Raw genomic sequence first — 25,949 nt, 5'->3', positions numbered from 1 at the left:
TTCTTGACGAGGTTCCTGGAGGGAAGCTGAGCTATTTGGGTCATAGACTGTAGATTTTATCAGTCTGATTGTCAAGTAAAGGGTAATACTCTAACATGCCTGGAAAGTTGGGTTGAATTCCAAGAATTTTTTGGACGCTAGATGAGGTTGTAATTGGCAGATATGTACACCACCTCGATAACCCTGAACAGTGTCGCTGCATGTGGCCCTGGCAAGGCTCCAAACGGCTGTTGGGTTTTATAGAATTATTATCGCTGTGTACAGAGGTTCTTCCTGTAGCTTGTACATTTCCTGGTCCACAGAGTGAATGGTGGTGGCAAGATTATCAGAAATGTTCGTTATCCAGGTCCAGTGATGTGTGCCTGTAGTCCCAGCACTCCGGAAGCTGAGGCAGGGGGATCCGTTGCGTCCTGGCTAGAGCACCGAGACCCTGTCTCTAGAGGGAGAGGAATATCGATTAGGTTCCAAATGTAGTTCATCTCAGTTGGTTCCTTACCCAGCTAGCTACTATGGAAGGCAGTGTGCCACGTTAGGTACTGACCTGGGCATGCAGCGAAGGGTGTTCTTCACCCCTCGAGAACCCAGGATGTGTTCTGGTTCCTCTCTCAGGCTTAAGTAGGCAGTGGTCTGTCCCAACTTCCAGCCCTTCTTTGGAACCCTGTGACAGACAGCTCCTAACTCCGTTGAAGAGATGAATGTTGAAAATACCTAAGGTGTTTTTATATTTAGGTCTGTCAGGAGTGTATCAACCTTATACCTTTCCTGTCTCTACATTGTCAGAATTCTGTGAGTCAACTTTATGTGTCTTAGTTAGGGTTAAGGTTGTTCTTGCTGTGATAAAACCCCGTGACCAAAAGCAACCTGGGGAGGAAAGACTTAATTTCAGCTTGCACTCCTGGTAACTGTCTATCCCCCTAGGGAAGTCAGCAAGGCAGAAACCTGGAGGCAGAAGCCATGGAGGGGTGCTGCTTACTGCATTGATCCCCATGATTTGCTCAGCCTGCTCCAACAGTGTGCTGGGCCCTCCCACATCAATCATTCATAAGAAAATGCCCACATGTCCCACAGACTTCAGGGCAACTTTTTTCCCCCAAGACAGGGTTTCTCTGTGTAGTCCTGGCTGTCCTGGAATTTATTCTGTAGACCAAGCTGGCCTCGAACTCAGAAAACCACCTGCCTCTACTTCCTGGGTCCTGGGATAAAGGTGTGCACCACCACCACCTGCTTTGGACAGGGCAGTCTTATGGCAAGTTGTATCAACCAGTACTCATTCATACATTGGACTGGCCAACTGATATCTGGAAGTAAAACGCTAAGGGAATGGCATCGCAGGTCTGTAGGGACTTCCAGCAGGGTTGTGTTGACCATTTGCACAACATGGCCTACTGCCAGGGAGCTGTGGGCTTTTCCTTCCCGCCTTTAGGAGCAACTTGTCCATCAAGGTCCAGAATCATTTTGTCTGATGGGAGGAGGTTTACCCAGGAACCGTCAAAGATAACATCCTGCGTGCCCAGATGATCACTGTTAAACTTGTCCCATCCTTGGAACCCTTCTTGCCTCCCTGTATCCATCCTCAAATTCACTAAAGGACAGGAAGGCATCTTCCTGTTGTGTGATGCTTGACTCTTTTGAGGGACCCTCCACCCAACTCACAAATAAATCACACATGGAGGCTTATTCTTAGTTATGAATGTCCAGCCTTATCTTGGCTTGTTTCTTGCCAGCTTTTTCTTTTTAATTATCCCAACTGTCTTTTGCCTCTGGGCTTTTATCTTTCTTTATTTCTTTATACCTTTCTTTACTTCTTTCTCCATGGCTTGCTGTGTAGCTCGGTGGCTGGCTCCTAGCATCCTCCTCTCTTTCTCTTGCTCCTCCTCTTTCTCATTTCTCCTTCTATTTATCCTCTCTGCCTGCCAGCCCCTACCCCCATCCTTGTTCCTGCCTTTCTGTTGGCCATTCAGCTCTTTACTGGGTCCATCAGGTGTTTTAGACAGGCAAAGAATCACAGCTTCGCAGAGTTAAACAAATGCAGCATAAACAAAAGCAACACACTTAAAATAATATCCCCTAACGTCTTCCACTCTCTGAGACGGTTTTCTTATCCTTGCCGTCATAGGCACAGAAAGTTTCTGTACTCAGTCCCATGAAACACACTACACAGCAAGACCAGGTGCGCCCCAGCACCTCTAGGAAGATGATGTCATTTTCCGGAAAGGCAGATAAGGTCGGGATTGTGATGTCACCCTCGCAGCCCGCTGGGCGGATTCTGTCATTCCTCTTCCCTTTGACTCTCGAAGTCATTTTAGCACCATCATGAAGTTGACAGAAAAGGATGAAACCATTGTTAGAATGACAAAAACAGCAAAATGATCCAAGACCTCTAAGGACATGTCACTGCCCCTGTGTGTTTGGCTCTTTGGAAGAGTTATGAAGACACAATGGGTTATTACAAGATTGAAGGGATTTTCTCTTTTTTCCTTTTTTTTTTTTAAAAAAAAAATTGTTTTCTTTGCTTTTTGGAAAACCGCTTAGAAAGAATCACAGAGTAATCTTTTCAAGTCTCAAAATGATTTACAAAAAGAACCTATAGCTAAAATGGTCCTGGGAGATCAGGTATCACCGCCTGGGCCCTGCTCCGTTTTTCCTCAGAACATGGACTTACCTGAGGGTAGTTCATGTTAAGACCTTTTCATAGTTTTTTTTTTTTTTTTTTTTTTTTGAGCACGATCCTATTTTTACATGGTCTTACTTTGGTGGTCCCCAACATTTCGGTCAGTTGAGCCCTGCAAGTCATGGCCAGATAAGTGCCTTGAACCTAGACCAGATGTAGAGACCCTGTGATGTTGCAATTTCTCCAGGACTGTGTGTAATCTCTAGAGTTCTTGCAGCAAAGAAGCAACAAGAGCTTGTTCTCGCCACTCTGGAAGCTAAAAGTCCAAGAGGAGGGCATTGGCAGCTGAGCACATGGCGGCAGCTGGCATTCCTTGGTACTCTCTGGTTTGCCGGCACATAGGATCCTCCCTTGTCATGCAACCTTCTCTTCCCCACCTGTGTTCTCTTACAAGGACGTCAGTTGTTCATTAGGACTACCCTAGTTAAGGTGATACCATCTGAACTTGATTATCTGCAAACATCTCCAGTTAGGGTCACATTCCCAGGTGACAGGAGTTAGGGCTTCATTCTTGACTTTCAGGAAGGCAAGTTCAGCCAACAGTGGGGTGCAGGAGCACTTGAATCTCCTTGTTTGGCTAATACAATGACAGCAGATCGTCTGTTTTGGTAGTGTTAGGTTTCCTGTATGCCTTGTGGGTCCTGGCTGATGGTCTCGGGGACTATATTGCTCCTCCAGGGTACATAGGTTCTGGGAGTTCACTGGAAGGTCGCTCACCTTCCAGGCATCAACATGGCCTAGGGAGGTAGGTGTCTTTGGGGTTTGCAGCTCACTATGGCCCCTGAGAGGTGTTTGTTCTAACCCTGTGGTTGGAAGCTATGGGTGCTGATAACCTGTCTTACCTCCTACAGCTCTGATAAGATACATTCGGCCCGTGTTTGTGTCCCGGTCTGACCAGGACTCTCGAAGGAAAACAGTGGAGGAGATCAAGAGACGGGCACAGTCGGATGGAAAGTGGCCTCAGGTAGAACTGTCCTGCTTGCTTTTATGGGCTCTCCCAAAAGATGAAGAGGAAGCCACAAAGCCTGCCATGTCCCTCTCAGTGCTGAAGTTGACATTGTTCTGTTTGTGTTTGGGGAGTGTGTGCATCTGAAACTATACTTGATGTTGGGCACTTTGGGTTTCAGTGTCTGGGCTTAAATGAAAATAGATTCCCTCAAGTGTCCACTTGTTTCATTGTGTGGGGTGGTGCCTTGCTGATTGCTGATCGAATTAGCTGTGCGCCTGAGGAATTCAGCACTTCCAGATCTGGACCGAGCCTCTTGTCCACTTGTCCTGTTGTCTGTGTCCTACCTCTGCATCCATATAAGGCTTGCCTTTGCCCGTGGCCCCCGTAAGCCTGAGATGCCTTGATGCCACTCATGTTCAGTTTTTCTTCTACCTGAGCCAACAGGTACAGGCTGGCGGTTTCACAGGATGCCCTGTGGTGCTCAAAAACTCTGCAGATCTGGTGCTTAGGACCTGTGCCCACAGAAGCCTCTAGGGAGGCTTCTGGCTTGTAAAACGTGGCCAGTGCACCCACTTCCCCCCGACACGTGCACAGGAGTTGCTCCCTCTTCTCCAAGGAGCTTACCCGTGTTCTTTAGGCATGCCCACTGAGTCCATCCAGCCTCCCCAATGGATCACCTTCTCATCAGGGCTCAGATCTGAAGGCTATATGAGCTGTGCTTCCCAGCATGGGGAGTTTTAGTTTGTATATTCTGCCTTGAGCAGTGAGTCAGCCATTGGCATGTCCACGAGGACAGGAGTTTCTTCACACTGTAGTTGTGACCAGTGGCTGCACAGTTTCCTGCTTGTTCCCAATGTCCCTGCTCCTCATGATGTGGTCCCTCATCAGTGCCTCCACTCTTGGCTTCCGTTCTCTCCTGTGATGTATGTGTGACTAAGAGCCACGGTATCCTTCACTGCTTCTTACTTTGTGCTTATAGCGTGTTTCATTTCATTCCTCCTGTTCCCAACCCTGAGGGGGGCTTCATGAAGACCCTCCCCTTTCTAGGAGCCAAAGTCTAAAATTATGTTAGTAGTAGAAAAACCATGTTGGTAGGTGGGCTTCTTTGGACTCTGGATTTAATTAAGTCCTCTGATTTAATGCTATCTTTTTCTTTTATTTTTTAAGATAATGATTTTTCCAGAAGGAACATGTACAAATCGGACCTGCCTCATTACCTTCAAACCTGGTATGTAGGTTTTTGTTGGTTCTGTTTTGTTTCTAATCTTTGTCAAAACGAGGAAGCCAGCCATGACTTTTAAAGTAATGGCATCCGTGGTGATGGAAATCTTGGTTGTCTTTTATGACAAGTTCTTAGAGGCATTTCCAGAAGTCACAGGAAAGTCTCGGTGTCTGAGCCAAGAACAGGAGTGTTTGCAGGAGGATGAGGAGGTTATGAAGGCAGTGACTATCATGAGGTGATAATGTTGGCCTGAGCTCTGAGTTCCTGACCAGTGAGACCCTGGTGTGCTGAGATCTCTTTGCCCTCTGGCCTACAAGGTGCCCTGGGCCCTGGCAGCTCCTATTGACAGGAGAGATCTTCAGCCTGTAGCTTGCTCTTAGGTTGCAAAGCCTTGAAAGCTGGTTCTAGCGCCCCAGGAGAACAGCACGCTTTCTCCAGGGGCATGAGCAGTGACCATCAGCTGGGACACCCCCTCATTGATCCCCAAGCCCCGTGTTGGGATCGAGCTCCTGGCTTTAGCAGCATAGTTGTTATGATGGGGTACAAAGTCCACTCCTGACTCTGCCTAGTTAAAGTTCTGTATGCCCTGGGAGGTGTAAAAGGTTTACTCCTTGATCCTGCCGTAGCTCTTAGTACTGTTAAGAGGAGTGTGGGACTCATAAACTCTTTGCATGAGGTATGCACATTGTTTCCCACAGACCAGGTCACATTGGGTACAGCTGATAATGTTCTGCTCTGGGCCGCATCAGACTGCCCTGTCTTTGAGGTTTTCCACCTTCCTGGTCTTTCCATTCTTTTTAGTGCTGCATGGTAACGCAGAGTCTTCCACCTCCCCAGGCCCCTTTTGTTCTGCTCCTGTGCACACGACCGAGCCCTACCTTTCTTGACATAGATAGTGATAACAACTTTGATGGGCTTAGATATAGTGCAAGAAAGTGAAATCTTTCTCTCAATGTGCCCTGGGTTGCTCTTTCTAAAATACACGTAGCAGCTAAGGGAGCGTGTGGTGGCCAAGACAAGCCTAGCTGCAGGAGAAAGTCCATAACCCACCTCAATTGGGCTCCTCACACTGGGTATGGCCCATAAAGGCCCCCACCAGGCCATGTCTCCAAGGCCATGGGCAGAGAATAAGAGCCTCCCCAAAGGTAATACACATCATGGGGGAGGGGGAGGTTGTATGTTGTATGCCACGGTTACCAACCAGCGCTAACTGTGGTGTCCAGATATGGTTCACTCCCCAGACACCTGCTGTTCACCAGCGTCCAACCAACTGCCATACTCCTTGACACACATGAAACCACCGTGTGACCTCAACTTTTGTGCTTTGGAGTCTGGGAAGAGCCATCACCTCCTGTGGGTATCCCTGCTGCTAGTTCCTGCTTAGGCGTGTGACACCAGCCCAGCACCTGTTTCTTCCTCCTTATACTTGCCTTCGTGGCCATGCGTGTTCAGATGCACACATTCACCCAAGTTCCAAGACTGGAATAAACATGCAGAAAATTTTCCAGGGGTACAGAAATCCTAAACCAGGACCATCACCACGGCCCTGAGCTAAGGAATAGAGGGGTGTCTGGAACAACCAGAGAACGTCCCTCTAGGACGTTCACTTCCCAGAATGGGCACACATCCCTGATGAACACTGATTTCCATGAGACTCTGCACTAGTCCAGAAGAACATGGGGCTCCTTGGCTAGGTTCATCCCCCATGTCTGGGTGCCTCTGACACCTTGGCTTTCAGAGGTGTGGGCCTTCAAACAGCCATTTTTAAATAGAATAGAACTTCATAACACAGGCTTGTCAACTCATCAGGGAATGCATAGCCAGGACATAGATAGGCTAGGAGCCTGGCGGGGCGATCCTGGGGCCTCTCAGGTGATATTTCTCCAGTGCTCAGACAGAGGTTAGTCACACATGGGGACAGGGCTTGACCAGAATGTCCTACCCCAGGTGAGACCAGGTGTGCCTCATTCTGCTTAGTGCCCTACCCCAGATCCAGGTCACAAGCAGTGTATAGAAACCAAGTCAACAGAGCAGACCCATGGAGAAGGGTTCTGAGGTATAGACACACTGGAGACCGTCACCTTCTGTCTGGGTCTGTTTATTTAATGCTGTCACACTACACAGCAACTCCTCTCTTCATGGGCAGTGCAGAGGTGTAGGAAATAATCCAGGAACCCAAAGAATGTCTTCACTGACCTGGAAGGCTGGCACAGAAAAGCTGTTTTTACTAAGGCCAGCAAAAGTACCACAGCTAGGTCCCACCTTCCCATGCTTCCTGTTGCCAGCAATGAGACCCTGTATTTTCCTTGGCAGGTGCGTTCATTCCTGGAGTTCCGGTCCAGCCTGTGGTGCTACGCTACCCAAACAAACTGGTGAGTCATGTTCTGGGACATGTGTTGGGGGGGAGTGTTCAGGAGTGAGAGCTGGCTAGGTGTTTTGGTTGTATCTGGATTGCCATGTCTCTGCGTCCTTCGTCCATGCACAGTAGTTAAGAGAACAGTTGGCATCATTAGATGGCCTCAGCCCAGAGAGGGAGGGGCAGGCTCAGCAGGTAGAATCCCAAGTGTCAGCCAGCTCCGTGGTGTATTCGTAACAGTTCTAGAATAGTCTCAGCATTGGCACACAGAGTTCCACCTTTGACAGGCCCTGAAGCAGTGCCCTGCTCTATGACCCATCCCAGCTTTTAGTGAGACCCCACACAGACAGTCCTCAGAAGCTCCAAAGCCTGGCTCCCTCTAGGCTGTTTTAAAATCCAGAAGACCGAGCGGTAGGTAAGGAATCCGTAACTTAGTTGTGCTCCCTCTACTCCAAGTGGAAGTCTCGTTGACTTGCTTTAAAGAAACAGAGCTCCTGGGTAGCCTGGAAGGACCCCAGCTCAGAGGAGGGAAGAGTCCAGATGAGGGAGATAGTTTTGCCACTGGGCCTTTCTCCAAACTGTTTTTAATACTCTCCCAGTCCCCAGGGAAAGGCATGAAGGCCCCACCTGTTTCACAGATGCCAGCCACAGTCTCTCCCTTCTGCTATGACTTTTGGAGCCCTGTCTTGATGGCTTCTGCAGTTAGAAATGGCCAGTCTGTGACTGTGAGCCCCAGGACCCTGAGTTGGTACGAGGCACACATGGCACTTCTTGATGGAAATAGTAAGGTGGGGGTGCTTACCACAGTGGGCTCTCCCTGTCTCCAACAGTCGATTACTGTGACCACAGAGGACAGTATGGGAGGAAACCTCTCAGCTCACAACCTAGTGGCAGCAATGTAGGCAGCTCATGGACACAGACTCCTGCCTGCCTGTGTGGGAACCAGGCCTGCTTGCCTGAGGCAGATGCATAGGCAGTGGAAGCCGTCCGGACCATCAGTTACTAGTACTAACATGACTCTGTCACGTACTGCTGAACCACGGAAGAGTCCATTTCCTGTCAGTTTCCTGAGGAAGGCCCTGCCCTCTGCTGGGCGTCAGCACACCCAGGAATAGAGCGACCTGCCAGCCTATTTGTGGGAGTGAGGTTTCCATTCTGAGTTGATTAGTTGGCCTGGTGAGGCCATAGTCCTCACTGGTCCCCCTAGAACCTTGGAAGTTTGGTTATCCAGAGAAGCAGGAAGTTTGCCTGTGTTCATGTTTCAAAGGTTTGTATGAGGTTCCTCAGCTCTGTAGCTGCAGCATGCACCCCCCCGCTGCCAGAGTTCTGAGCATAGAGTCTGCCCAGGGAGCCAAACCAGGGTAGTAAGAGGTTGAAGATGGCAAAGGAAAGAAACCATTGAGGTGCTTGCCTAGCTCCTGTGAAAATGTTTGGTATAGCTTCCAAAGTAGTTTCTGAAGTCCTTCTGGGCACACATACAGTGAGGTAGCTAAGTTCCCCAGGTGGCAGGGCCCCCCTTCAAGGCCCAGGGTTGACCTGGGAGGAGCATGCATGTGGTAGTCATGGTTGGACGTTTGGGTGCAGATGCAGCCTTGGAATGAGGCTGTAGCGAGATCCTGTGATCAGGTCCAGGCAGACCTTGCCTGAGAAGCATCTTAGAGTGGGCAGATGACATTGAAGGCTTGGGAAGTACAGACTGGAACACTGGAGAGAGGTGGAATGGGTACCAACCCTATTTAGGCCACTGTTAGAACTGGCAGCCTCAGAGGTGTGACAAAAATGATGGCCACTTGAGAGACTCGGTTATTGAGGGCCCTGGAACCCAGGGCACCAGCTGCTTTTTCTCTGGCTATATTAGTGTGGAAGGAAAACAGCTCTGAATCTCTGGGCTGGAAGATGGCCCTCATATGATCTGGCTCTATTTGATTCATCTGCTTTCTCACTCCCAGGACACCATCACATGGACGTGGCAAGGACCAGGAGCGTAAGTTGGGTCCCATATCATCCTGTCTGTCCTCTTGTTCTGTGGCTGCACAGACCTCTGGTGACTCCCTATACCCTCCTTGCTTTTGCAAATGTGAAAATTACTCTTGACAGCAATTAGGGTCAGCCCATTGTGAAAAAGCTAAGTGTTCCCGTGTGGCTATGTAACACTCCTGGATTTGGGGGGTGTAAGTTCGTCGACGCCAGCACCCATGGGAAGGTAACTGAGCCCTTCCCTTACCCATCTAGTACACCTAGTCCTGTTCATCTGGCAGCACTTGGTGTTTGGGGTTGGGGGCTTTTGTATAGGCAGTAGGATTCAGGGGGTGCTAGGTGAGGGAGGCCTTCTAGAGTTGGTATCCTTATCCTCCCAGAACAGACACAGGGAATCAGTTGTACTGTGATTATCAACCCCATGGAATAAGAGAAACAAAAACTACAGCAGCTGAACTTGGAACACCAGGCTGTCAAGGCAACCCATAATACTGGAACTGCCATTTGTATGCAGGGAGGAGGAGCCAGCCAGGGATAAAACTGGCTCAAGGGCTTCAGGGAGGAAGTGAAATCAGGTACCAGCCCCTCCCTAGCCTTTCAAGGTATTTGTATCACGTGCTGGGGAAGTGCCCCTGCTGTGACATCAGACCACCACTTTTGAGGTTGGGGGGCGGGGTGGACTGGAAGGATTACTTGGAACTGGGTTCCAGTGTCTTGTCCCGTGCGCAGACTGGCATGTTAGGGCAGAAAAAGATTGGCTCAGAATTAGGGGGTGACTGACTGCCAGGAAGAGAGAAGAGAATGTGATGACCTCAGGGATGGGGACTCCAGGAAACTCTGCAATTCCATGCAGTACAACAAGTACCAGCAATACTACTGAAGATCCAGGACCCTGGAAATCAGGCAAACAGGTCATAGCAGGACTTAAAGCTGAAAGTCTACCCTGCATACATAGGGAGATGGGCATCCTGGAGACAAGGCTGTCAAAGCTGGAGGGCAAAGGAAGCATTATGGCCTTCTAAAATAACCAAAGACCAAAGCAAGTATCTAACCAGAAAAGTGAGATCTCTAGTTAATAAAATCATCTTGTTACACTCTTTTTCTTTCTTTCTTTATTTCTTTATTTCTTTTCCTGTCCTTTCAACTTTGGAAGGTTGCCCTTCCTTCCAGGTTCACTGCCCAGCAGCACCTCCTAGAGGCTCTGGGCAGAATTTGGAGTTACTCAGCTACAAGAATTAGGAGCCTTACTTTTTAAACATGTTGTAAAATTATTCAATGCTGTTTTTAAGGTTGAAAATCCTGTGGCTCACTCTATGCCAGTTTCAAAACCAGGTGGAAATTGAGGTGAGTGGATATAGTGTTATGTAGTATGGGCAGTGTGCAGCATGGATGGGGTGGGAGTGGCATCTGGCCAGGAGTCAGTTCTGCTAAGGTTTGTGAGGTACAAGGTTCCATTAGGGTCTAAAATGATGCAGTGTTTGAATAGTATTAGACTTGGGGCTGTGTGATACATTGTCACAATATTACATTGGGGTCTGTATGGATACAGTGTGCTAACTGACTGGGATCTATGTTACAAAGTATTAAGCTCAGTTGTGTGGATACAGTGTCACACAGGCATCTGCAGAAATATAGTGTTACAACAATGTTAACCCAAAAGGATACAATGTCATATAATGTTGCACAGGGTGTCTTTTTGGTTATATATCATACAATGTTACACTGGAATAGGCTTGATACATTGTTAAAAAACTATTAGACCAAGAGCTGTGTAGATAGTTACACAGTATCTAACCTATACAGATAATGTTACCTATCTGTCCTTGAGTATCTTTTCATTTGTCTAGGTCCAAGAGGAACTTTCTGGTCACTTCCTCTCTGTGGCTTTATGTGCTTTGTGTCGTTTTAATACATTTGCATAGGATTTTTTTAAAAGATTTGTTCATTTTTATTTTGTATGTATGAGTGTTTTCCTGTATGTATATCTGTGCACCAAGTATATGTATTGCCTACAGAGACCGTGGAGGTTGTCATGTCCTCTAGAACTGGAGTTACAGAAGGTTGTTAGCTGCCATATGGACATTAGGAACAGATACCCAGATCCTTAAAAGAGCAACAAGTGCTCTTAACTGCTGAATCATCTCTTTAGCACCTGGGCAGGATTTTTAAAAATTAAAGGGAAACTAAATCTGCCATTCATTATTTAGGTGATTGTTACCTAGAATTTATAAAATTGATACATATACATTTTTTTGCTGGCCAGGCAATGGTGGTGAACACCTTTAATCCCAGCATTCAGGAGGCAGAGGCAGGTGTGTCTCTTAAGTTTGAGGCCAGAGTGAGTTCTAGGATAGCCAGATCGAGACAGAGACAGACCGAATTTTCATTTTATCTTCTTTACTACCTGATACTGATACAGCTAGATTTGAATGGCTAAATTTCATTCTGTCATCATCCTGTTCAGCATTGGTCATGGAATATAACCTGCCCAGCTCTGAGCTGCTAGCAACCTCCTAAGTCCTAAATCCACACTCTTGGCTAAATTCAGCAAACACAGTCATATATGTATAGTCTGTAGAACTTTTTCTGAGTGAAGGGAGTGGTGGTTTTTGTGGGGGGTTTGTTTGGTTTTGTGGGGGGGGTTGTTTGTTTGTTTTTCTCAAAAAAAAAATTCTGATGGGCCTGCATCTGAAATGAGAGATGAGTCATACATACCTTTGTATTTGGTGAAACAGCCTGCTCACTTGCTGTAAGTACTGCAGAGCCATACAAAATGGACAGGTGAGCTACTGTGGCTTCTCCAAAGAGCCTAGCCCAGAGAGTGCAGGTTCTGCTGCTCTGGATATTTTGGTAGCTTTTCTGTCAGCTGCCAGGAGAAAGCAGGACCAGGCCTGAGAAGAAACATGATCTTGTCGTGGCTGGGACCCCTGTTTTGTGGGCAGCCCTATTTCAGACATGGTCTCTCCTTTTCAGATAAAAGACTGAGAAAAATCCTGCAATATGTTTTTCATGCTCTTCTTCGCATTGCTGGTATGTGGTGCCAGTGTTAATGTGAGAGACCGTTGTAATTTTTAGGAATTTCTGAAATGTGACCTTGAAAGCTTATATGCACATATTTGGAATTGACAGGCTTTCAGGATGCTCCTATATTCCTAAATACCTTTAAGAATAGGAATCAGGCATGGTCTTTTTCTCTCTCATGCTGGTAGAGTTGGCATCCACATGGGCCACTAAGTTGTTTAAAATGCTACGTTTTTAGGCTGATTTATCACAGAGATGTAGGAGATGCTAGCTGCCAGGAGGGCTTCAGGTGTAGAAACTGTAGAAGTACTGTCTTGTGTAATCCTCAATATAAAACTGTCATGAGGGATGGAGATATGCTTGTGATTAGGAACTGGACATTGTGGCCTGGGACAGTGGGTTCTCCAGGTTAGCAGTGCTGGGCTGTAAAATTTACAAGTAGATGTGTGTGTGTGTGTGTGTGTGTGTGTGTGTGTGTGTGTGTGCGCGCGCGTATGCATGTGGGTCTAGATATATGTCTGTGCAGTGTGTACATTATGAGTGTGCAAGCATGTATGGGCGGACTCTGCCCATCTTAAAGTTGTCACAGTTACCATTTATGATGACCGATGGAATCAGTGTCTTGTATTAACAGAGCTAACGTAGTTTTCCTGTCCTTAGTTCCTGCCCGTGTATTGCCCTTCTGAGGAGGAGAAGAGAAATCCTGCCCTATATGCCAGCAATGTGCGGCGCGTCATGGCCAAGTGAGTGAGTAGCTGCCGGTGGTGCTGGGGAAAATGGGTTTGTGCAAGAGTGAACAAGCAGGTCCTGTGTATGCTAGCAGTGGAGTGCGCTCCGCCTTGGGTTTGTGTCTCCTACTTTTATCTGATGGTGTTTTGACTTGTTTAACATTTAAAAGATGGTTAATCTTTGCTTCATTTCGCAAGTTTCAAACCTGCTGTAGTCATCAGTGATGCTGCTGTGTTTTCTGGGGCATGCACTGGCCTGGGCAGGTGTCAGCCTCAGGTCACAGCCTCCCAAGATGGTGAACTGTTTGCTGACACTCTCGCTCCCCCTGCTGGAGGAATCGTACTGTCCGTGTGTTTAATCTCCTAGGGTGACCTGGGCGGCCACCTGACTCTTGGGCACAGTAGAGAACTTAAGCATTGTTTTCTCTTTCTGGTTCCCACTAGTCTGGACAACAATCGTGTTACCTGAGGTTCTCCCACATTCTGAGCCTCGTTTCCCATACATGTACTTAAAACTAGGCTCCTGTACTCCTCATACATACCAGACAGGGATTACCCACCACTACCACCGCAGCCTCAAGTAGACAGCCTTGTTGCTCCCCACAGGGACCGTGTACATGGAGCTGAACTCTAGAGTCTGCCAATGGCAGCTCCAGAAACCTTTGAGGTTCCTCCACCTGGGAGTGGGGGACAATCTTACCCCCAGTTCTTGACACAGACTGGAAAAGGTATTCTGGGAGCATCGCTAATGAGCCTCCAGTGTTTCTTGCCTACTTCCTCCTCACATCACTTGACGGGCATACGCCCAGGCTAGAGCTGGGTTGCCGACCTGCAGTTGGCCACAGACAACTCTGAACACATGCTAAGGGTGTGCTCAAGCCAGGCCAAGGTCCCTGCATTCCAGTCTTCAATAAAATAATCATTTTGAGGAGGTCAACACCTCCTGAGTTTCCCCCACCCATGTTGACATGTCTGTTAATGTCATCCTTCTTCAGGTCATGATTAGGCTGTGTTGACGAGGCGTTGTGGGTGTAGCTTCTCTAATATTTCTAAGAGACACAATCTTACAGCAAACTCCCTACTCCTGGCTTTCACAATCTTTCTGCCTCCTCTTCCACGAGGATTCCCAAGCCTTAGGTGCAGGAGTTGTGTTGTAGCTGTATCAGTTGGCACTGGGCTCCACAATTCTGTATTATGACTGATTGTGGTTTTCCACAGTAGTCTGAATTGCAAAGAAAAGTTTCTTTGATGAGGGGTGAGGACTACACTTACTTATCCCTGGGTATACGAACATATATTTAGAATGTAGTTAGGGATTATGTCGGTTTAATAAAGTAGCCGTTCTAAGTTCTCCGAGATTCATGACTGCAGTAGCCCTAGGCAGTTGGCTAAGTTTCCAGCACCAAGCATGGTTTTCCTCTCGTTGAGCAGGTCTGGTTGCCACCAAGGTATGTGTGCCACTACTGTGCCGTTAGGCACACCAATCCAGTGCCATTATAGTCAGCATCGTGGTTCCTAGGCCTCATAGCTGAGTAGGACTGATGGGTACAGCTCTGGGTCCAAGAAAACTAGTGTTCAGGAAGGAGACTTTAAGGTCAGATCCAACACCTAGGCGTCCTGACCCTGTGTGCAAAGTGCCTGCTGTCTTCAGCAATGTGGACTCACTCGCTACCTTTGGGGACAACCAAAGGCAATAACAGTAGCCTATGGTGTTTTGGAAGTCTCTTGGACAGCCCTGGCCAATAGCCCAAAGAGCGGAAAGCCCATTTTTCTAAAGGAGGTTCTCAGGGAAGTTTTAATGAGTTTTCTTCCATAATGCATTTAATGAGTTTTCTTCAATAAATGTGTTTAATACAGGGGGAAAAATATTTGTTGTTTTTTTGCTTTGTTTTGTTTTGTTTTTGTGAAATCTAACATGGCCTTTATAGACAATTCAGTTCTTAGGACAGGACCTGGACCTCTTGCAGAGGCCCTGTGGGATGATTCTGTATAGCTCCTCTGGACCCATTCAAGCTGAGGGGCTGCGCTACACTAATTACATGTAGGGTGGACACACGTCACAGTTGTACAGACCACAGTCCTGCGTGGTATTAGTGGGATGGCAGCAGGGACAAGCAGCTGCAGATCTGGACAGCTCGTGTGCCAAGAGATGTTCAGTGCAGATTGTGGGTGTACCTACAGGGCTCCTGTGGAACTGAAGCACTGTCACCCAGGGCTTCAGTTGAGGCTTTTGCTGGCCACATCCTGTTTCTTCTCTTCTAGGACTCTTCTTGTAAAAGTCCCATCCTGGCTGGCTCTGGGGAGCATTCCAGCTGCAGGGTGTCGGTTCCTGTTTGGGACTCTTTTTGTGGTTCTCTCACCCATTCCCTCCATGTTCCTGTTGACAGACCATGGGAGGGACCTCCTTCCTGGAGACAACAGTGGCTTTTCTTGCTTGCCTGTATCCAGCTCAGTAACATGGTGGCAGAGCTGTCCACACCCTTAGACCCAGAAGAGTAAGCCTGGGATCCAGGCTCTGACCTGGACAAGCTCCTCCCTTCCAGCTCACCTCATGTTCCTGAGACTCCACTGGGAACATGCCATTTCACCACAATCCCAAGCTGCTGCTGGATGCCAGACCTCATCAGCGGTCTGATGAGCTCTCAGCACTGACGAATCTGGGGACGAGAGTTGAGAGGTTTCCCTGCTAACCTGAGTGCTCGGTGTGTGTGCTTCTGCAGTGGCTTTGCAGGAATCCCGTTGGTGTCTGAGCACTGCCAGCCAGTGTGCTCACGGCATGTGTCATGCAGCAGAACTCGTTGTTTTCAGGTGTCCTGGGCAGGGTATGTCCTTGGGAAGTGATAGTCACTCTTGTTTTGGCTTCTGTCTGTGTTTATAGGCAGTGATAGTCACTCTTGTTTTGGCTTCTGTCTGTGTTCATAGGTATTTCCTTTCTTGATATATGAGTTAAAATAATGTTTTCTGTGGTTAAAATAGCGCACCAAGACATCAGCAAAGGCCTGGTCTAGAGCCCCTATTGCACTCCCAGGAGGGAGTACGTACCCATCGTGGTCTCAGGCAGGCAGGGGTGTGTGATGAGGGGAGGCCCGTGTTTGCCTGGCATCTGAATGACTGGGTGTCCCGTAACTTCGTGCCTCCGTGACCTCTGGGCTCTCTTCTTGGCCTGGGATGGTCTGTTAGAGCCGTGCTCCCCTGAAGGCCATCAGGAGCTACCTACCCTGGTTTCCCTCAGACCCTCATTCCCTTACAACTGCTATGGTTCCTCCTACTGGTGGGTGAGGACCAGTGCCATGGAGCCTGATGGCAGGATCCCTCTCTTTAGGGCTCTGGGAGTCTCGGTAACTGACTACACCTTTGAGGATTGCCAGCTGGCTTTGGCAGAAGGACAGCTCCGCTTGCCTGCTGACACCTGCCTGCTAGAGTTCGCCAGGCTCGTGAGGGGCCTCGGGTGAGTAGCCTGTAGCTCTCAAGCCTTCGTGAGAACCAAGTGCTGCCGAGGTTGCAAGGGACCTGTTGGGTTTCAGATGTCATCAGCGGGCCACGTAGACAGACTTTAAGAATCTTTCTGGAAACCAGCCAGGTGTATGGGTGCTACCCCTGTACACTATATGGGAACACACCCAAGGGGCAGACAGTTAGACGCAGAGACAAAACCTGGCATCTTGTAAACTGAGGACACACCAGGCTCCGAAACTAACTTGCTGCTTGTTAAGAAAATTTTAAAAATATTTTGATGAGTCTCCAAGCTTTATAGTAAGCCTCCTGTTTTAGTTTCTGTGCTAGGGTTTTATCAATAAATCTTTCTCGTGTTTTTATTTAGATTGAAACCAGAAAATCTTGAGAAAGATCTAGACAAATATTCAGAGAGTGCAAGGATGAAGAGAGGAGAGAAGATTGGGCTCCCAGAGTTTGCAGCCTACTTGGAGGTTCCTGTCTCAGATGCTCTGGAGGACATGTTCTCACTGTTTGACGAGGTGGGTCCACTGGGGAGCTTGGAGCAAACCTCTGGCTTGTCCACGTGTAAGTGGCCCTCAGTGGCACAAGCCCAACAAAGATGCTGGCTCGCCTGTTCTCTGAGTGCAGGCGGGCAGGCCTTGGCTTGCTTTCTGGTGAAGCTTCACGTTTGAGAACCGACTGGGGTTTTAGCAAGCGTGCCCGGGAATCATCTTCCAAATCATGCTTTTCACACATGTAGATGTTGCCACATCAGGCTGGGATGAAGCAGTTAGCCAGAAGGTCCCTTGTGCTTCTCTTTTGCAGAGCGGTGGTCGTGAGATAGATCTCCGTGAATATGTGGTCGCCTTGTCTGTGGTGTGCAGGCCATCCCAGACCCTGGCCACCATCCAGCTGGCGTTCAAGGTAAGTAGATTCCCTGAGTGGGGTGTGTGCATCTGTTAGTTATTCTTCTTATTACTGGGACAAATTCCTGGCAAGAAGCATGTTGTAAGAGGAAAAGTTCATCTAGGGCTGTGGTTTGAGGAGATACAGTCATAGTGGAGAAGTCATGGAGGCTGGGCTGTGAAGTGCCTGGCTGTGCTGCATTTGGCATTTGGAGTTAGAAAGCAGGAGATGAATGTAGATGCTCAGTTGATTTCTTGCTTTTCCCCCTTTTTTTTTTTTTTTTTTTTTTTTTTTTTTTTTTTTTTGGTTTTTCGAGACAGGGTTTCTCTGTAGCTTTTTTAGAGCCTGTCCTGGAACTAGCTCTTGTAGACCAGGCTGGCCTCGAACTCACAGAGATCTGCCTGCCTCTGCCTCCCGAGTGCTGGGATTAAAGGCATGCGCCACCACCGCCCGGCTCCCCCCTTTTTTTTTTTTATTCAGTCTGGGATCCCAGCCTATGGGATGCCACCATTCAAGGTGTATCTCCATCCTCCGTTAATGCTGTTACAAGGCAAGCCTAGGAGTGCCGAAATCTCAGTGGAGACCTCCAATTGCAGAAATCTTGGTGCAGACCTCCAATTGCCGCACACCACGCCCCCGTGTCTGCGTTCGGTGCGCTGGCACCCAGTTCGCGAGATTCGGGCAAGGGACAGGAGGTTAAAATATACAAACACATACAGACAGAGACACGGGTCATCCTTGAATTCCCCAAGAATGCCCCCTTTATTGTGTTCAGGGGCAGATTATATAGAGATAGCCACGCCCCAGCCAAACCCACCAGAAACCACTCTCCTGCCATCAGGAACTCCTGAAAGTCTCGTGCTCAGAGCAGCTGTAGGCACTCAGAACAGGGGATTACAAGAAATTCAGGATCTGGGGGTCTCACTGCTCCCAACATAGGAGTAGCTCCTTGCCTGTGTCTCCACCCTTGAAAATCTCCCCCTTTATAGTTCAAAGCGTAAGAATTCCTGTTATGTTGTAAGACCCTTTAAGACCCCTCTTAGCACACGTAAGCTCTATTGCTAACTGGAGTCACCATTCAGTATATTAGTTACCCAGTTGTGTAAGTTGTCAACACTGTAACCAAATACCAAGCCATTGAGAGACTGGAGAGATGGCTCAGTGGTTAAGAGCACTTGCTGCTCTTACACAGGACCTGAGTTCAGTTCCCAGCACCCATGCCAGATGACTCATGCCACACCACGATGTTCCTTCTTTTGGCCTCTCTGGGTCTGTGCATGTTCATGGTACGTATACATACATGCAGGCTCTCACACGCACACTTACACATGAATAATACAATAAATCTTAAGCCGCTTCAAGGAGGGAGGATTTGTTTTGGTTTATCGTTTGAGGGACTGCCATCCGGCATGGCAACAGCCTTGTGAGGCAGCGGCTGCCTGGAAGTCACAGCCAGAAAACAGAGCCCAAGGAGTGTGGTGCCCAGCTCACCACAGTCCATGGGATGGTACCACCCACATTCAGAGTCATGATTCTCTGAGAACCCCCCCCCCACACACACACACAGATATGCTCAGAGGTGTCAGGTAACCCTCATCTCTCGTGACCTCCAAAAGCTCCCCTTACTGCTGTACCAGTCCAGAGCAGCGCTGGGCAGTGCCCCCGGTTGCCAAGGTAGCAGCTTATGTGATCTCTCCAGGAGTCAATAGGGTCAATACTTGCTGGCTGTTTGGAGAAGCCTGGCCCTGCTGTATCTACACTGCGTTCTGTTCTGGTGGCGCAGCCCCGCTTGGACTCTGACGGCATCGAGTAGAGTCTGTTGTGGGCGACAGTGGCAAGCGGCTCTCAGTCCAAGCCTCTCACAGCCGCCTGAGAACAAGTGTGGCAGGAAACCAGATGTCCTGGCAGTCACGCTGGGGCCACATCCCCACTGTGGTGCCATAGATAGCTTTGCCCCATTGCACCTACTCCTTGGGCCAGCTGCTACCTCTCAGACAGGCCCCCCACCTGCACCCATGCTTGTCCTGTAGCCCTGGGAATGTTAGACAGTATTGACAGGGACAAGGTGTCAGTGGGGTGTCCTATAAGAAAGCTCAGTGTCCCATGACTTTCTGGGAAAACAATCATCTTTTTGCTCAATCTAACTAAGACCCTAGGCAGACCAGTGAATGATTCCACCAACTCCGGCTTTGCAAAGCAAGAGTTCATTAGGTTCCTTGTGCCACACTGCAGCACCCTGGGATGTGGTGTAAGGATTTTGATGCCTTCCTCACACCACAGTTAGGGCCAAATATCAAGGTGTAAAACAGCTTTGTGACCGTGAGAAGACCCAAGAGACGTTTACGCTCCTACATTCTCGCCCCCTTTGGGGTTTTCCATGTTAATGTCACTCTTGTAGAAAAACTTTCACATAGGGACTTTGGGGACACCTTGTCTTTTTCCCCATACAGCATAGTTTTCTGATTAGACATGTATGTAGACTTGCCTTCTTCAAAACCACGGCCTCACAACCGAAAGATGCTGCAGTTTATCCTTTGGCCACTAGGTGGCAGGCGAGGCACACTGTTCTGCTTGCCTGGGTCTTCCTACAAGAGCCCTGCAGCCCCAGCTTGGCCCTGGCTTTGCCCTGGCACCCTGAGTCCTTCTGCTGCTCCCTGCTAGAGCTGAGTCTTCACTCCATCTCCCTCTACTTGTTTCTCTGCTCCCACGGTTATGACAGCATGCAAGTCTCGCCCAAGACGTGTTGCATGTCCATGAGGGACCTGCAAAGGACAGTAGAGACAGACATGCATGCCTCTGCTGGGTACTCGTAGGCACCACCCTCTCAACAGTGCCAGCTGTCTTAACAAGGTGGGAACAGGACCACTGGGGAAGATGTACCAGACCTGATGAACACCAGAACAAGGACCCCCAGGGTAACTCTTCGCTGTCCCTTGCAGATGTATGGATCACCTGAGGATGGCAGCATAGATGAGGCCAACCTGTCCTGCATCCTCAAGACCGCACTGGGTGTACCAGAACTAACAGTGACTGACTTGTTCCAGGCTATTGACCAAGAGGAGAAGGGAAGAATCACATTTGGTAAGTGGAGTCAGAACAGTGTTGCAGATCACAACGCCTGTCTGCGCTCTGTGCGCTACCATACAGTTCCCGAGCTTCAGGCAAGGGGCTGGAGGTTGAAACACAAACACACATAGACAGAGAGACAGAGACATGACCTCTAGTCACTGGTAAGAAGCCCCTTATTCAATAGCACCCTGGAGGCTTACATACCCAACAGTCAAGTGGGCCAACAGGTGAAAACCTTATCCTCTGATCCTCAAGGCCAAGGCAACACGTGCTCATGAAGCAGAGCTGGTAAACAACTTTGACACAGCTTTCAGTAACTCAAATCAGAAGGAAAGATCTCTAGCAGGGAAGAGCAGCTGGAGGCCAGGACTCCAAATGGTCCAATACAGTGTCGTCCCCAAGCAGGGGTAGGATTTAGTGGACACTCCAGCCCAGGTATGCAAAAGAAAGCATGGCCTCAGGAGGCCTGGGGACGTGAATGGAACCCCTTCCCCATCTCCACACCCTAAGCTGCCCCCTCCCCACATAGCATTGGATCCCCTGGAGAAGGTTCTCCTGAAACCCAGAAAAAAACAATGACCCTGGGTTCAGTTTCTCCCTGTGATTTAGAAGGAAGCTTAAAGCTTAGAGCCCACACCAGGCAAAAGTTACAGAGGCTTCTGACCCGGGGAACACCCACCCCAGCTGCATTGGAGGTGCTCTCCAGGAAGCTTCCGCTAGGTGCCAGCACCCACAGTCTTTATCTCGGGCCCCTCTGCCATAGCCTGCTCTTAGTCCCTGACCTGAGGGATTCCTGGTCATCACACGGGTGTCGACCTTTCTGGGGGATCTCTGACCATTGGCTGGTGATGAGGCTCTCTCGGTCCCAATAATCAACTTCCTTGTCTTTGCAGATGACTTCCATGAGTTTGCAGAGATGTACCCCGACTTCGCGGAGGACTATTTGTACCCTGATCAGACACATTTTGACACCTGTGCACAGACACCCCCAGCACCAACTCCCAATGGCTTCTGCATTGACTTCAGCCCTGAAAACTCAGACTTTGGGAGAAAGAATTCTTGTAAGAAAGTGGACTAGAAAGGGCGATTCTGGAGGGATGAGGCCCCTCCTGCATCACCGCCTGCCTCCAGCGGCCTGGAGCCTGTGTGTGTGCTGTGCCATCCACATCTCCCTGTCTTCCCACGCCATCTCTCTGTCTGCAGACCCGAGGTCCATAAGACTTGTGATGTATTTGTTTTCTGTCTCAGGGCCCAGCTGGGCATTTGCAGGGAAGCTGTGTGTATATCCCACCTGCAGGTGGGTGCTCGGGGCCTCCCTGTGGGGCGGGACTCCACAGGCTGAGTGGGCACAGGTCTGGCTGTGTAACTCACCTCGAATACGCTGGTCTTGAGTGTGTGTCGGTCTTTCTCCTTGTCTGTATGGTGTGCAGTGTGGGGCCTCTGCACACACACGCTGCACACACCTATCCTGGAACAGTCACCTTGTCCTGCTTCCGTGCCTCTGCCATCTCTGGCTCACGATGTGAGGGAGCATCACCCGATGATAAGTGTTTCTGTGTTTGTGCAGGAGCCTGTGACTATTTTATAAACCTCACTTAGGTACTTTGGAAAACATTCAACATTTTTTTTAAAAAAGAAAAAAAAAAAAGAAAGAAAATTGGTTTTCTACTCCATTTTTTGTGTTAGCTTATGGATATTTATTTCCAGGCTTGTTTTTGATAGATTCTGAGGCTGTCTCTGGTGGCCACAGTTTAAAGGGTCTCTCTGCCCTCCTCCCATTTAGGTCCATGGGACATTTAGCCACAAGGATTGGCTCCAGCATCCTCTGCTTTCCTTAAGCCTTCCTGAATCCCCATCTTTTTTTTTTTATATATATATATAAGCATTGCCAATTCGCTATTTCAGTTTCAATATAACAAAATCTACTTCATGTAACTGGTGAGCATTGAATGTGAGTAAAGAATCAGGCAGAGGGAAAGAACTGGAAGGCACCCCCTTGTCTTGATGATGTCATTCTAGGCCTTGGAGCAGACATACTGAGATGAGCCAGCAGATCCTATCCAAAGCCCACCATCCTCTCCTAACATGGTGACTTAGGAAAGCAGCCACCCTCTGAGCACAGATGACCTTCTGTGGGGATGACAGCTGCAGGGGACAGACCACACAGTTTACTGCGCTTGGCCACCCCATGAAGTCAGGAAGGAACAGGGTCCAGGCTGGCCCCTTTGGCATTACCTGGTTTCATCTTTTTATATGAAAAACTCATCCTTAAAGCACAACAGTGACCGTAGGTTTAGTTTGTTTTGTAAGCAATGGTTGCTTTGTAACTTTGTTTTTTACTCCTAAATTAGATTTTTACATCCGGGGCATTGCTATAAAAAATGACCACCAGGCTAGTAAGTGCAGGAACAGGTGTTTACTTACTAACTTTCTCAGAGAGAGTGTTAGTGTGTGCTTCCCCCAAGAGAAATACGTAAACAGAGCCCCTCAACCTCAGCCACACAGCGCCACACTGCCGCAGGATGGGCAGGGAGCTTGGATTCTGGGCTCTTAGCTTGTTAGGTATGAATGAAATGTGAACACAGCCTTTGTAGCCAACGGGTTGGTTTTTATAACTGTAGAGTACAAATTTCCAGAAGAGAAAAGCCACTAAAAGGCCTATGAAGGAGACTGATGAACTAAGAGGTCCCGAGGTTGGGGCTCTGCCCCTCCTTCTGCAAGTGAAGGATTCCTGTGGAGTGCCCCCGGGCATATTGAGGGAATCCTGAGCAGACCTGGGACGGACGTTCATTCTCCTGATTACTCTTGATAGTAACCTCAGTCCGCGCTCAGAACTGTGAATGTACATAGCAAGCGGGGGCTGGGGCTGTGCCCGCCCTGCCTGCAGGCTCCTTTGGGGTGCGGTCTTCAGGTTTTTGGTGGAATAAACACAACACAACGGAAAGTTTTACAGGCTTGAGTGTGTTTTGTTAAATGCCTCTCAGTGGAAAGACAACAGACTTTTCTCAGCCTGGTAGGGAAGCCCATCAAGGTGAGCTCATCTTTTAGGCTTGGAAAGCGCCTACAGCTGTGTGCGGAAGCTTTCCTGGCAGTGTTGGAGCCCGGAGCTCCACTCTCACCCACAGGACATGCGTGCATCTCTTTGATGCAGCAGGCCGATTCTGTGTTTCTTATGCGTGATGCGTGTGTAACTGTGAGCACGTTTGTCAGCAGATTCATCCTGTGGAACCACTATAAAAGATGGAGAAACAGAAGTAAAAACAGCAGCTGAAGAACTAGACCCTCAAAAAGGTTTGGTGAAGGCTGAGGGGATAGCTCAGTCGCTAAGTGCTTGCTGCAGAAGCCTGGAGACCTGAGTCAGTCTCCAGAATAGATGGCTGATGTTTATCAGAACAGTGGGACACTAGCATGTCGGTTTGGGCTCCATGCAGTGAGAAAATAGGGTCTAACCTGATACTGTTTCACAAGTTTTATTTACACCCTGTGTTTTAAGAATTATTTTTTTATCAGTTTTTATTATGTTTCTGTGCACATGAATGCATGTGCCCTTGCAGGTCTGATCAAAGGTGTCAGATACCCTACAGCTGAAGTTACAGGTGGTTGTGAGCTGTCCCTGTGGGTGCTAGGAAGCAAACTGTGTGCTCTTTACTGCTGAACCATCTTTCCATCCCTCTCCTTTGGGTTTTTTTTTGATGAACTTGTCATTTTTTAAATGACCATCAGTTCTGACACTAAGTATATTTAAGATTTTTGAAATTTGTTTTGACTTATTTCTTGAGACAGAATCTCACCAGCTTCAGCTGTCCTGGAACTCATTATGTAGACTAAGCTAACCTTAAATTCACAGAGGTTCACCTACCTCTGCCTTCAGGTGCTGGGATTAAAGGCATGCACCGCCATGCCTGGTTTGTTGAAAGAGTCAAACCAAGACATGAGCCGCATGCTTTCCAGGCAGAGCTGGTTCAGGAAGTGGTCACCTGCAATCATTTTGCTCAAGAACATGGGAGATACTGCAGCTCCAAGCACACACTGGCCACACACATGCAGGACAGCAACCAGGCAAACAACGTGTTCTACATGGAACCAGAGTAGGGATTGTACTCCCCACCACTACCCCTAGCTCTACAGATTGTAGGTTACATTCCTGTGCATTTCCCAGCATGGTGCTGGAGTCATGCCTATAAACACGAGGTTATACCTTCTCCCGGGAAGATTAATTCCACCAGCCATGTCTCCACCTTCCGATGAGCTGAGTTTGGTCAGGAGCCAATCTAAACATTTTCTTACGGAAAAACTGAGTTTCAAAGTTCACTGTTCACCGTTCCTGATGTTCCTTGTCTAAAGTGATGGGGGTTCCCGAGAAGTGGGAAGAATGAGTAACCAATTAACCAGCCGATGTGCAAGTTCACACACAAGCAGGCACACATGTGCGCAGGTATGCACATGCCCAGTCAAGCAGTACACAGTACCATGGCTGACCTGTCCTCGTTCCTATGTCTCACCATAGGATGGCACAGATCTCCCGGTACCTATTTACGCTCCCCTGACCCCAGGTTTGGTAGCGCCCTAGTCCCAGTCTTAATCATGACAATGCCAATAGGCACACAGAGAGATACTGGGTGCTCCTCTACCTGTTCTATCCAGTTTCATGACAGTGGCCCTTTGTCATACATTGAGTCAGGAAAGAGGCAACTCCAGGGCTGACAGTTGTTTAACTTGGTGCAGCATTTGTCTTGTGGTCCCAGGTAGAAACCTCTGGTGTTGGGGACAGAGGCTCTTAGAGCAAAGTATTCCAGCATGAAAGGAGAAGCAGAATCTTAGGCAGGGCCTGTGGATTTGCCCAGGCCAAGTTACACAGTAACAGATAAGGGCCACAGAGAGCTGAAGTCAGCAAAAAAGATCTATTTCTCACACAGGACAGGGTAGCTCTCAGCTTTGTTTGGTTGATTTTGAGATTGTAATTTAATGACAATGTTTCTCCTCTCCCTTTCTTCCCTCAGTATCCTCCCAGATACCCCTGCCCACTGTTACTATCCCTGTCCCAGGCTGACAGGCCAGCCCCACCAGAGACTGCCTGTCAGATGGCAGGGAGGTCAGCCCCTCTGGAGACTGCCTGTCGGATGCAGGGAGGTGAAGAGTCTTCACTGTGTTGGTATTTATCAGTCACCCTCCTGCCTCACTGGGCAGAATGGTCACCTGGCCATACCCAAGGTCGTAGGCAGGAGTACAGCCGAGTGGAGGAGGACTTTGAGAAGGCAAAGGGAGCATTTAGAACAGGGGCACAGTCATCAGGACATCCCCAAATATAACCGAAACATTGCTAATTTCTCAGTTACAGGTGCTTTTCTGGCCATGATTAGTCGTGTGCACTAGTTCTCGGTTACGGCACCATTCTGTCTGGGGAAAGCAGCCCAAAATCGCAGGTCCACCTCCAACGTCAGCCCAGCCCTGCATCCTTCAAGGTTTTGGCTATGTAGTGAGTTCTGTAGCCATGAGTGGGAGATGAACAGTCACGAATAGGCCCCTCACTGCTCTTCAGGTGGTGTTGGCAGGAAAACCTAGAAGCCGAGTCTGTACTTGGGGTTCATATCAATCAAGAAGCCTTTCCAGTTGTG

General features: G+C 48.6%; 1 protein-coding gene across 1 annotated transcript in view; it reads left to right on the top strand.

The window, feature by feature from the left end:
• Nucleotides 1-23,281, top strand: part of Lpcat1 (lysophosphatidylcholine acyltransferase 1) — a 51,307-nt gene extending 28,026 nt beyond the window's left edge. Inside the window, exons 4-14 of the mRNA XM_038322955.1 lie at nt 3,523-3,635; nt 4,788-4,848; nt 7,156-7,214; nt 9,148-9,182; nt 10,465-10,519; nt 12,857-12,939; nt 16,247-16,372; nt 16,745-16,898; nt 17,185-17,283; nt 20,205-20,346; nt 21,228-23,281. Coding sequence (XP_038178883.1) covers nt 3,523-3,635; nt 4,788-4,848; nt 7,156-7,214; nt 9,148-9,182; nt 10,465-10,519; nt 12,857-12,939; nt 16,247-16,372; nt 16,745-16,898; nt 17,185-17,283; nt 20,205-20,346; nt 21,228-21,412 — 1,112 coding nt within the window. The 3' untranslated portion in view covers nt 21,413-23,281. The remainder of the gene's footprint in view (nt 1-3,522; nt 3,636-4,787; nt 4,849-7,155; nt 7,215-9,147; nt 9,183-10,464; nt 10,520-12,856; nt 12,940-16,246; nt 16,373-16,744; nt 16,899-17,184; nt 17,284-20,204; nt 20,347-21,227) is intronic.
• The last annotated feature ends 2,668 nt before the right edge of the window (nt 23,282-25,949 follow it).

The sequence above is a fragment of the Arvicola amphibius genome, chromosome 3 (assembly GCF_903992535.2).
Source record: "Arvicola amphibius chromosome 3, mArvAmp1.2, whole genome shotgun sequence".
In the NCBI taxonomy this organism is placed as follows: Eukaryota; Metazoa; Chordata; class Mammalia; order Rodentia; family Cricetidae; genus Arvicola; species Arvicola amphibius.
The sequence above is the reverse complement of the archived record's forward strand: the minus strand, read 5'-3'. Positions and strand labels throughout refer to the sequence as shown.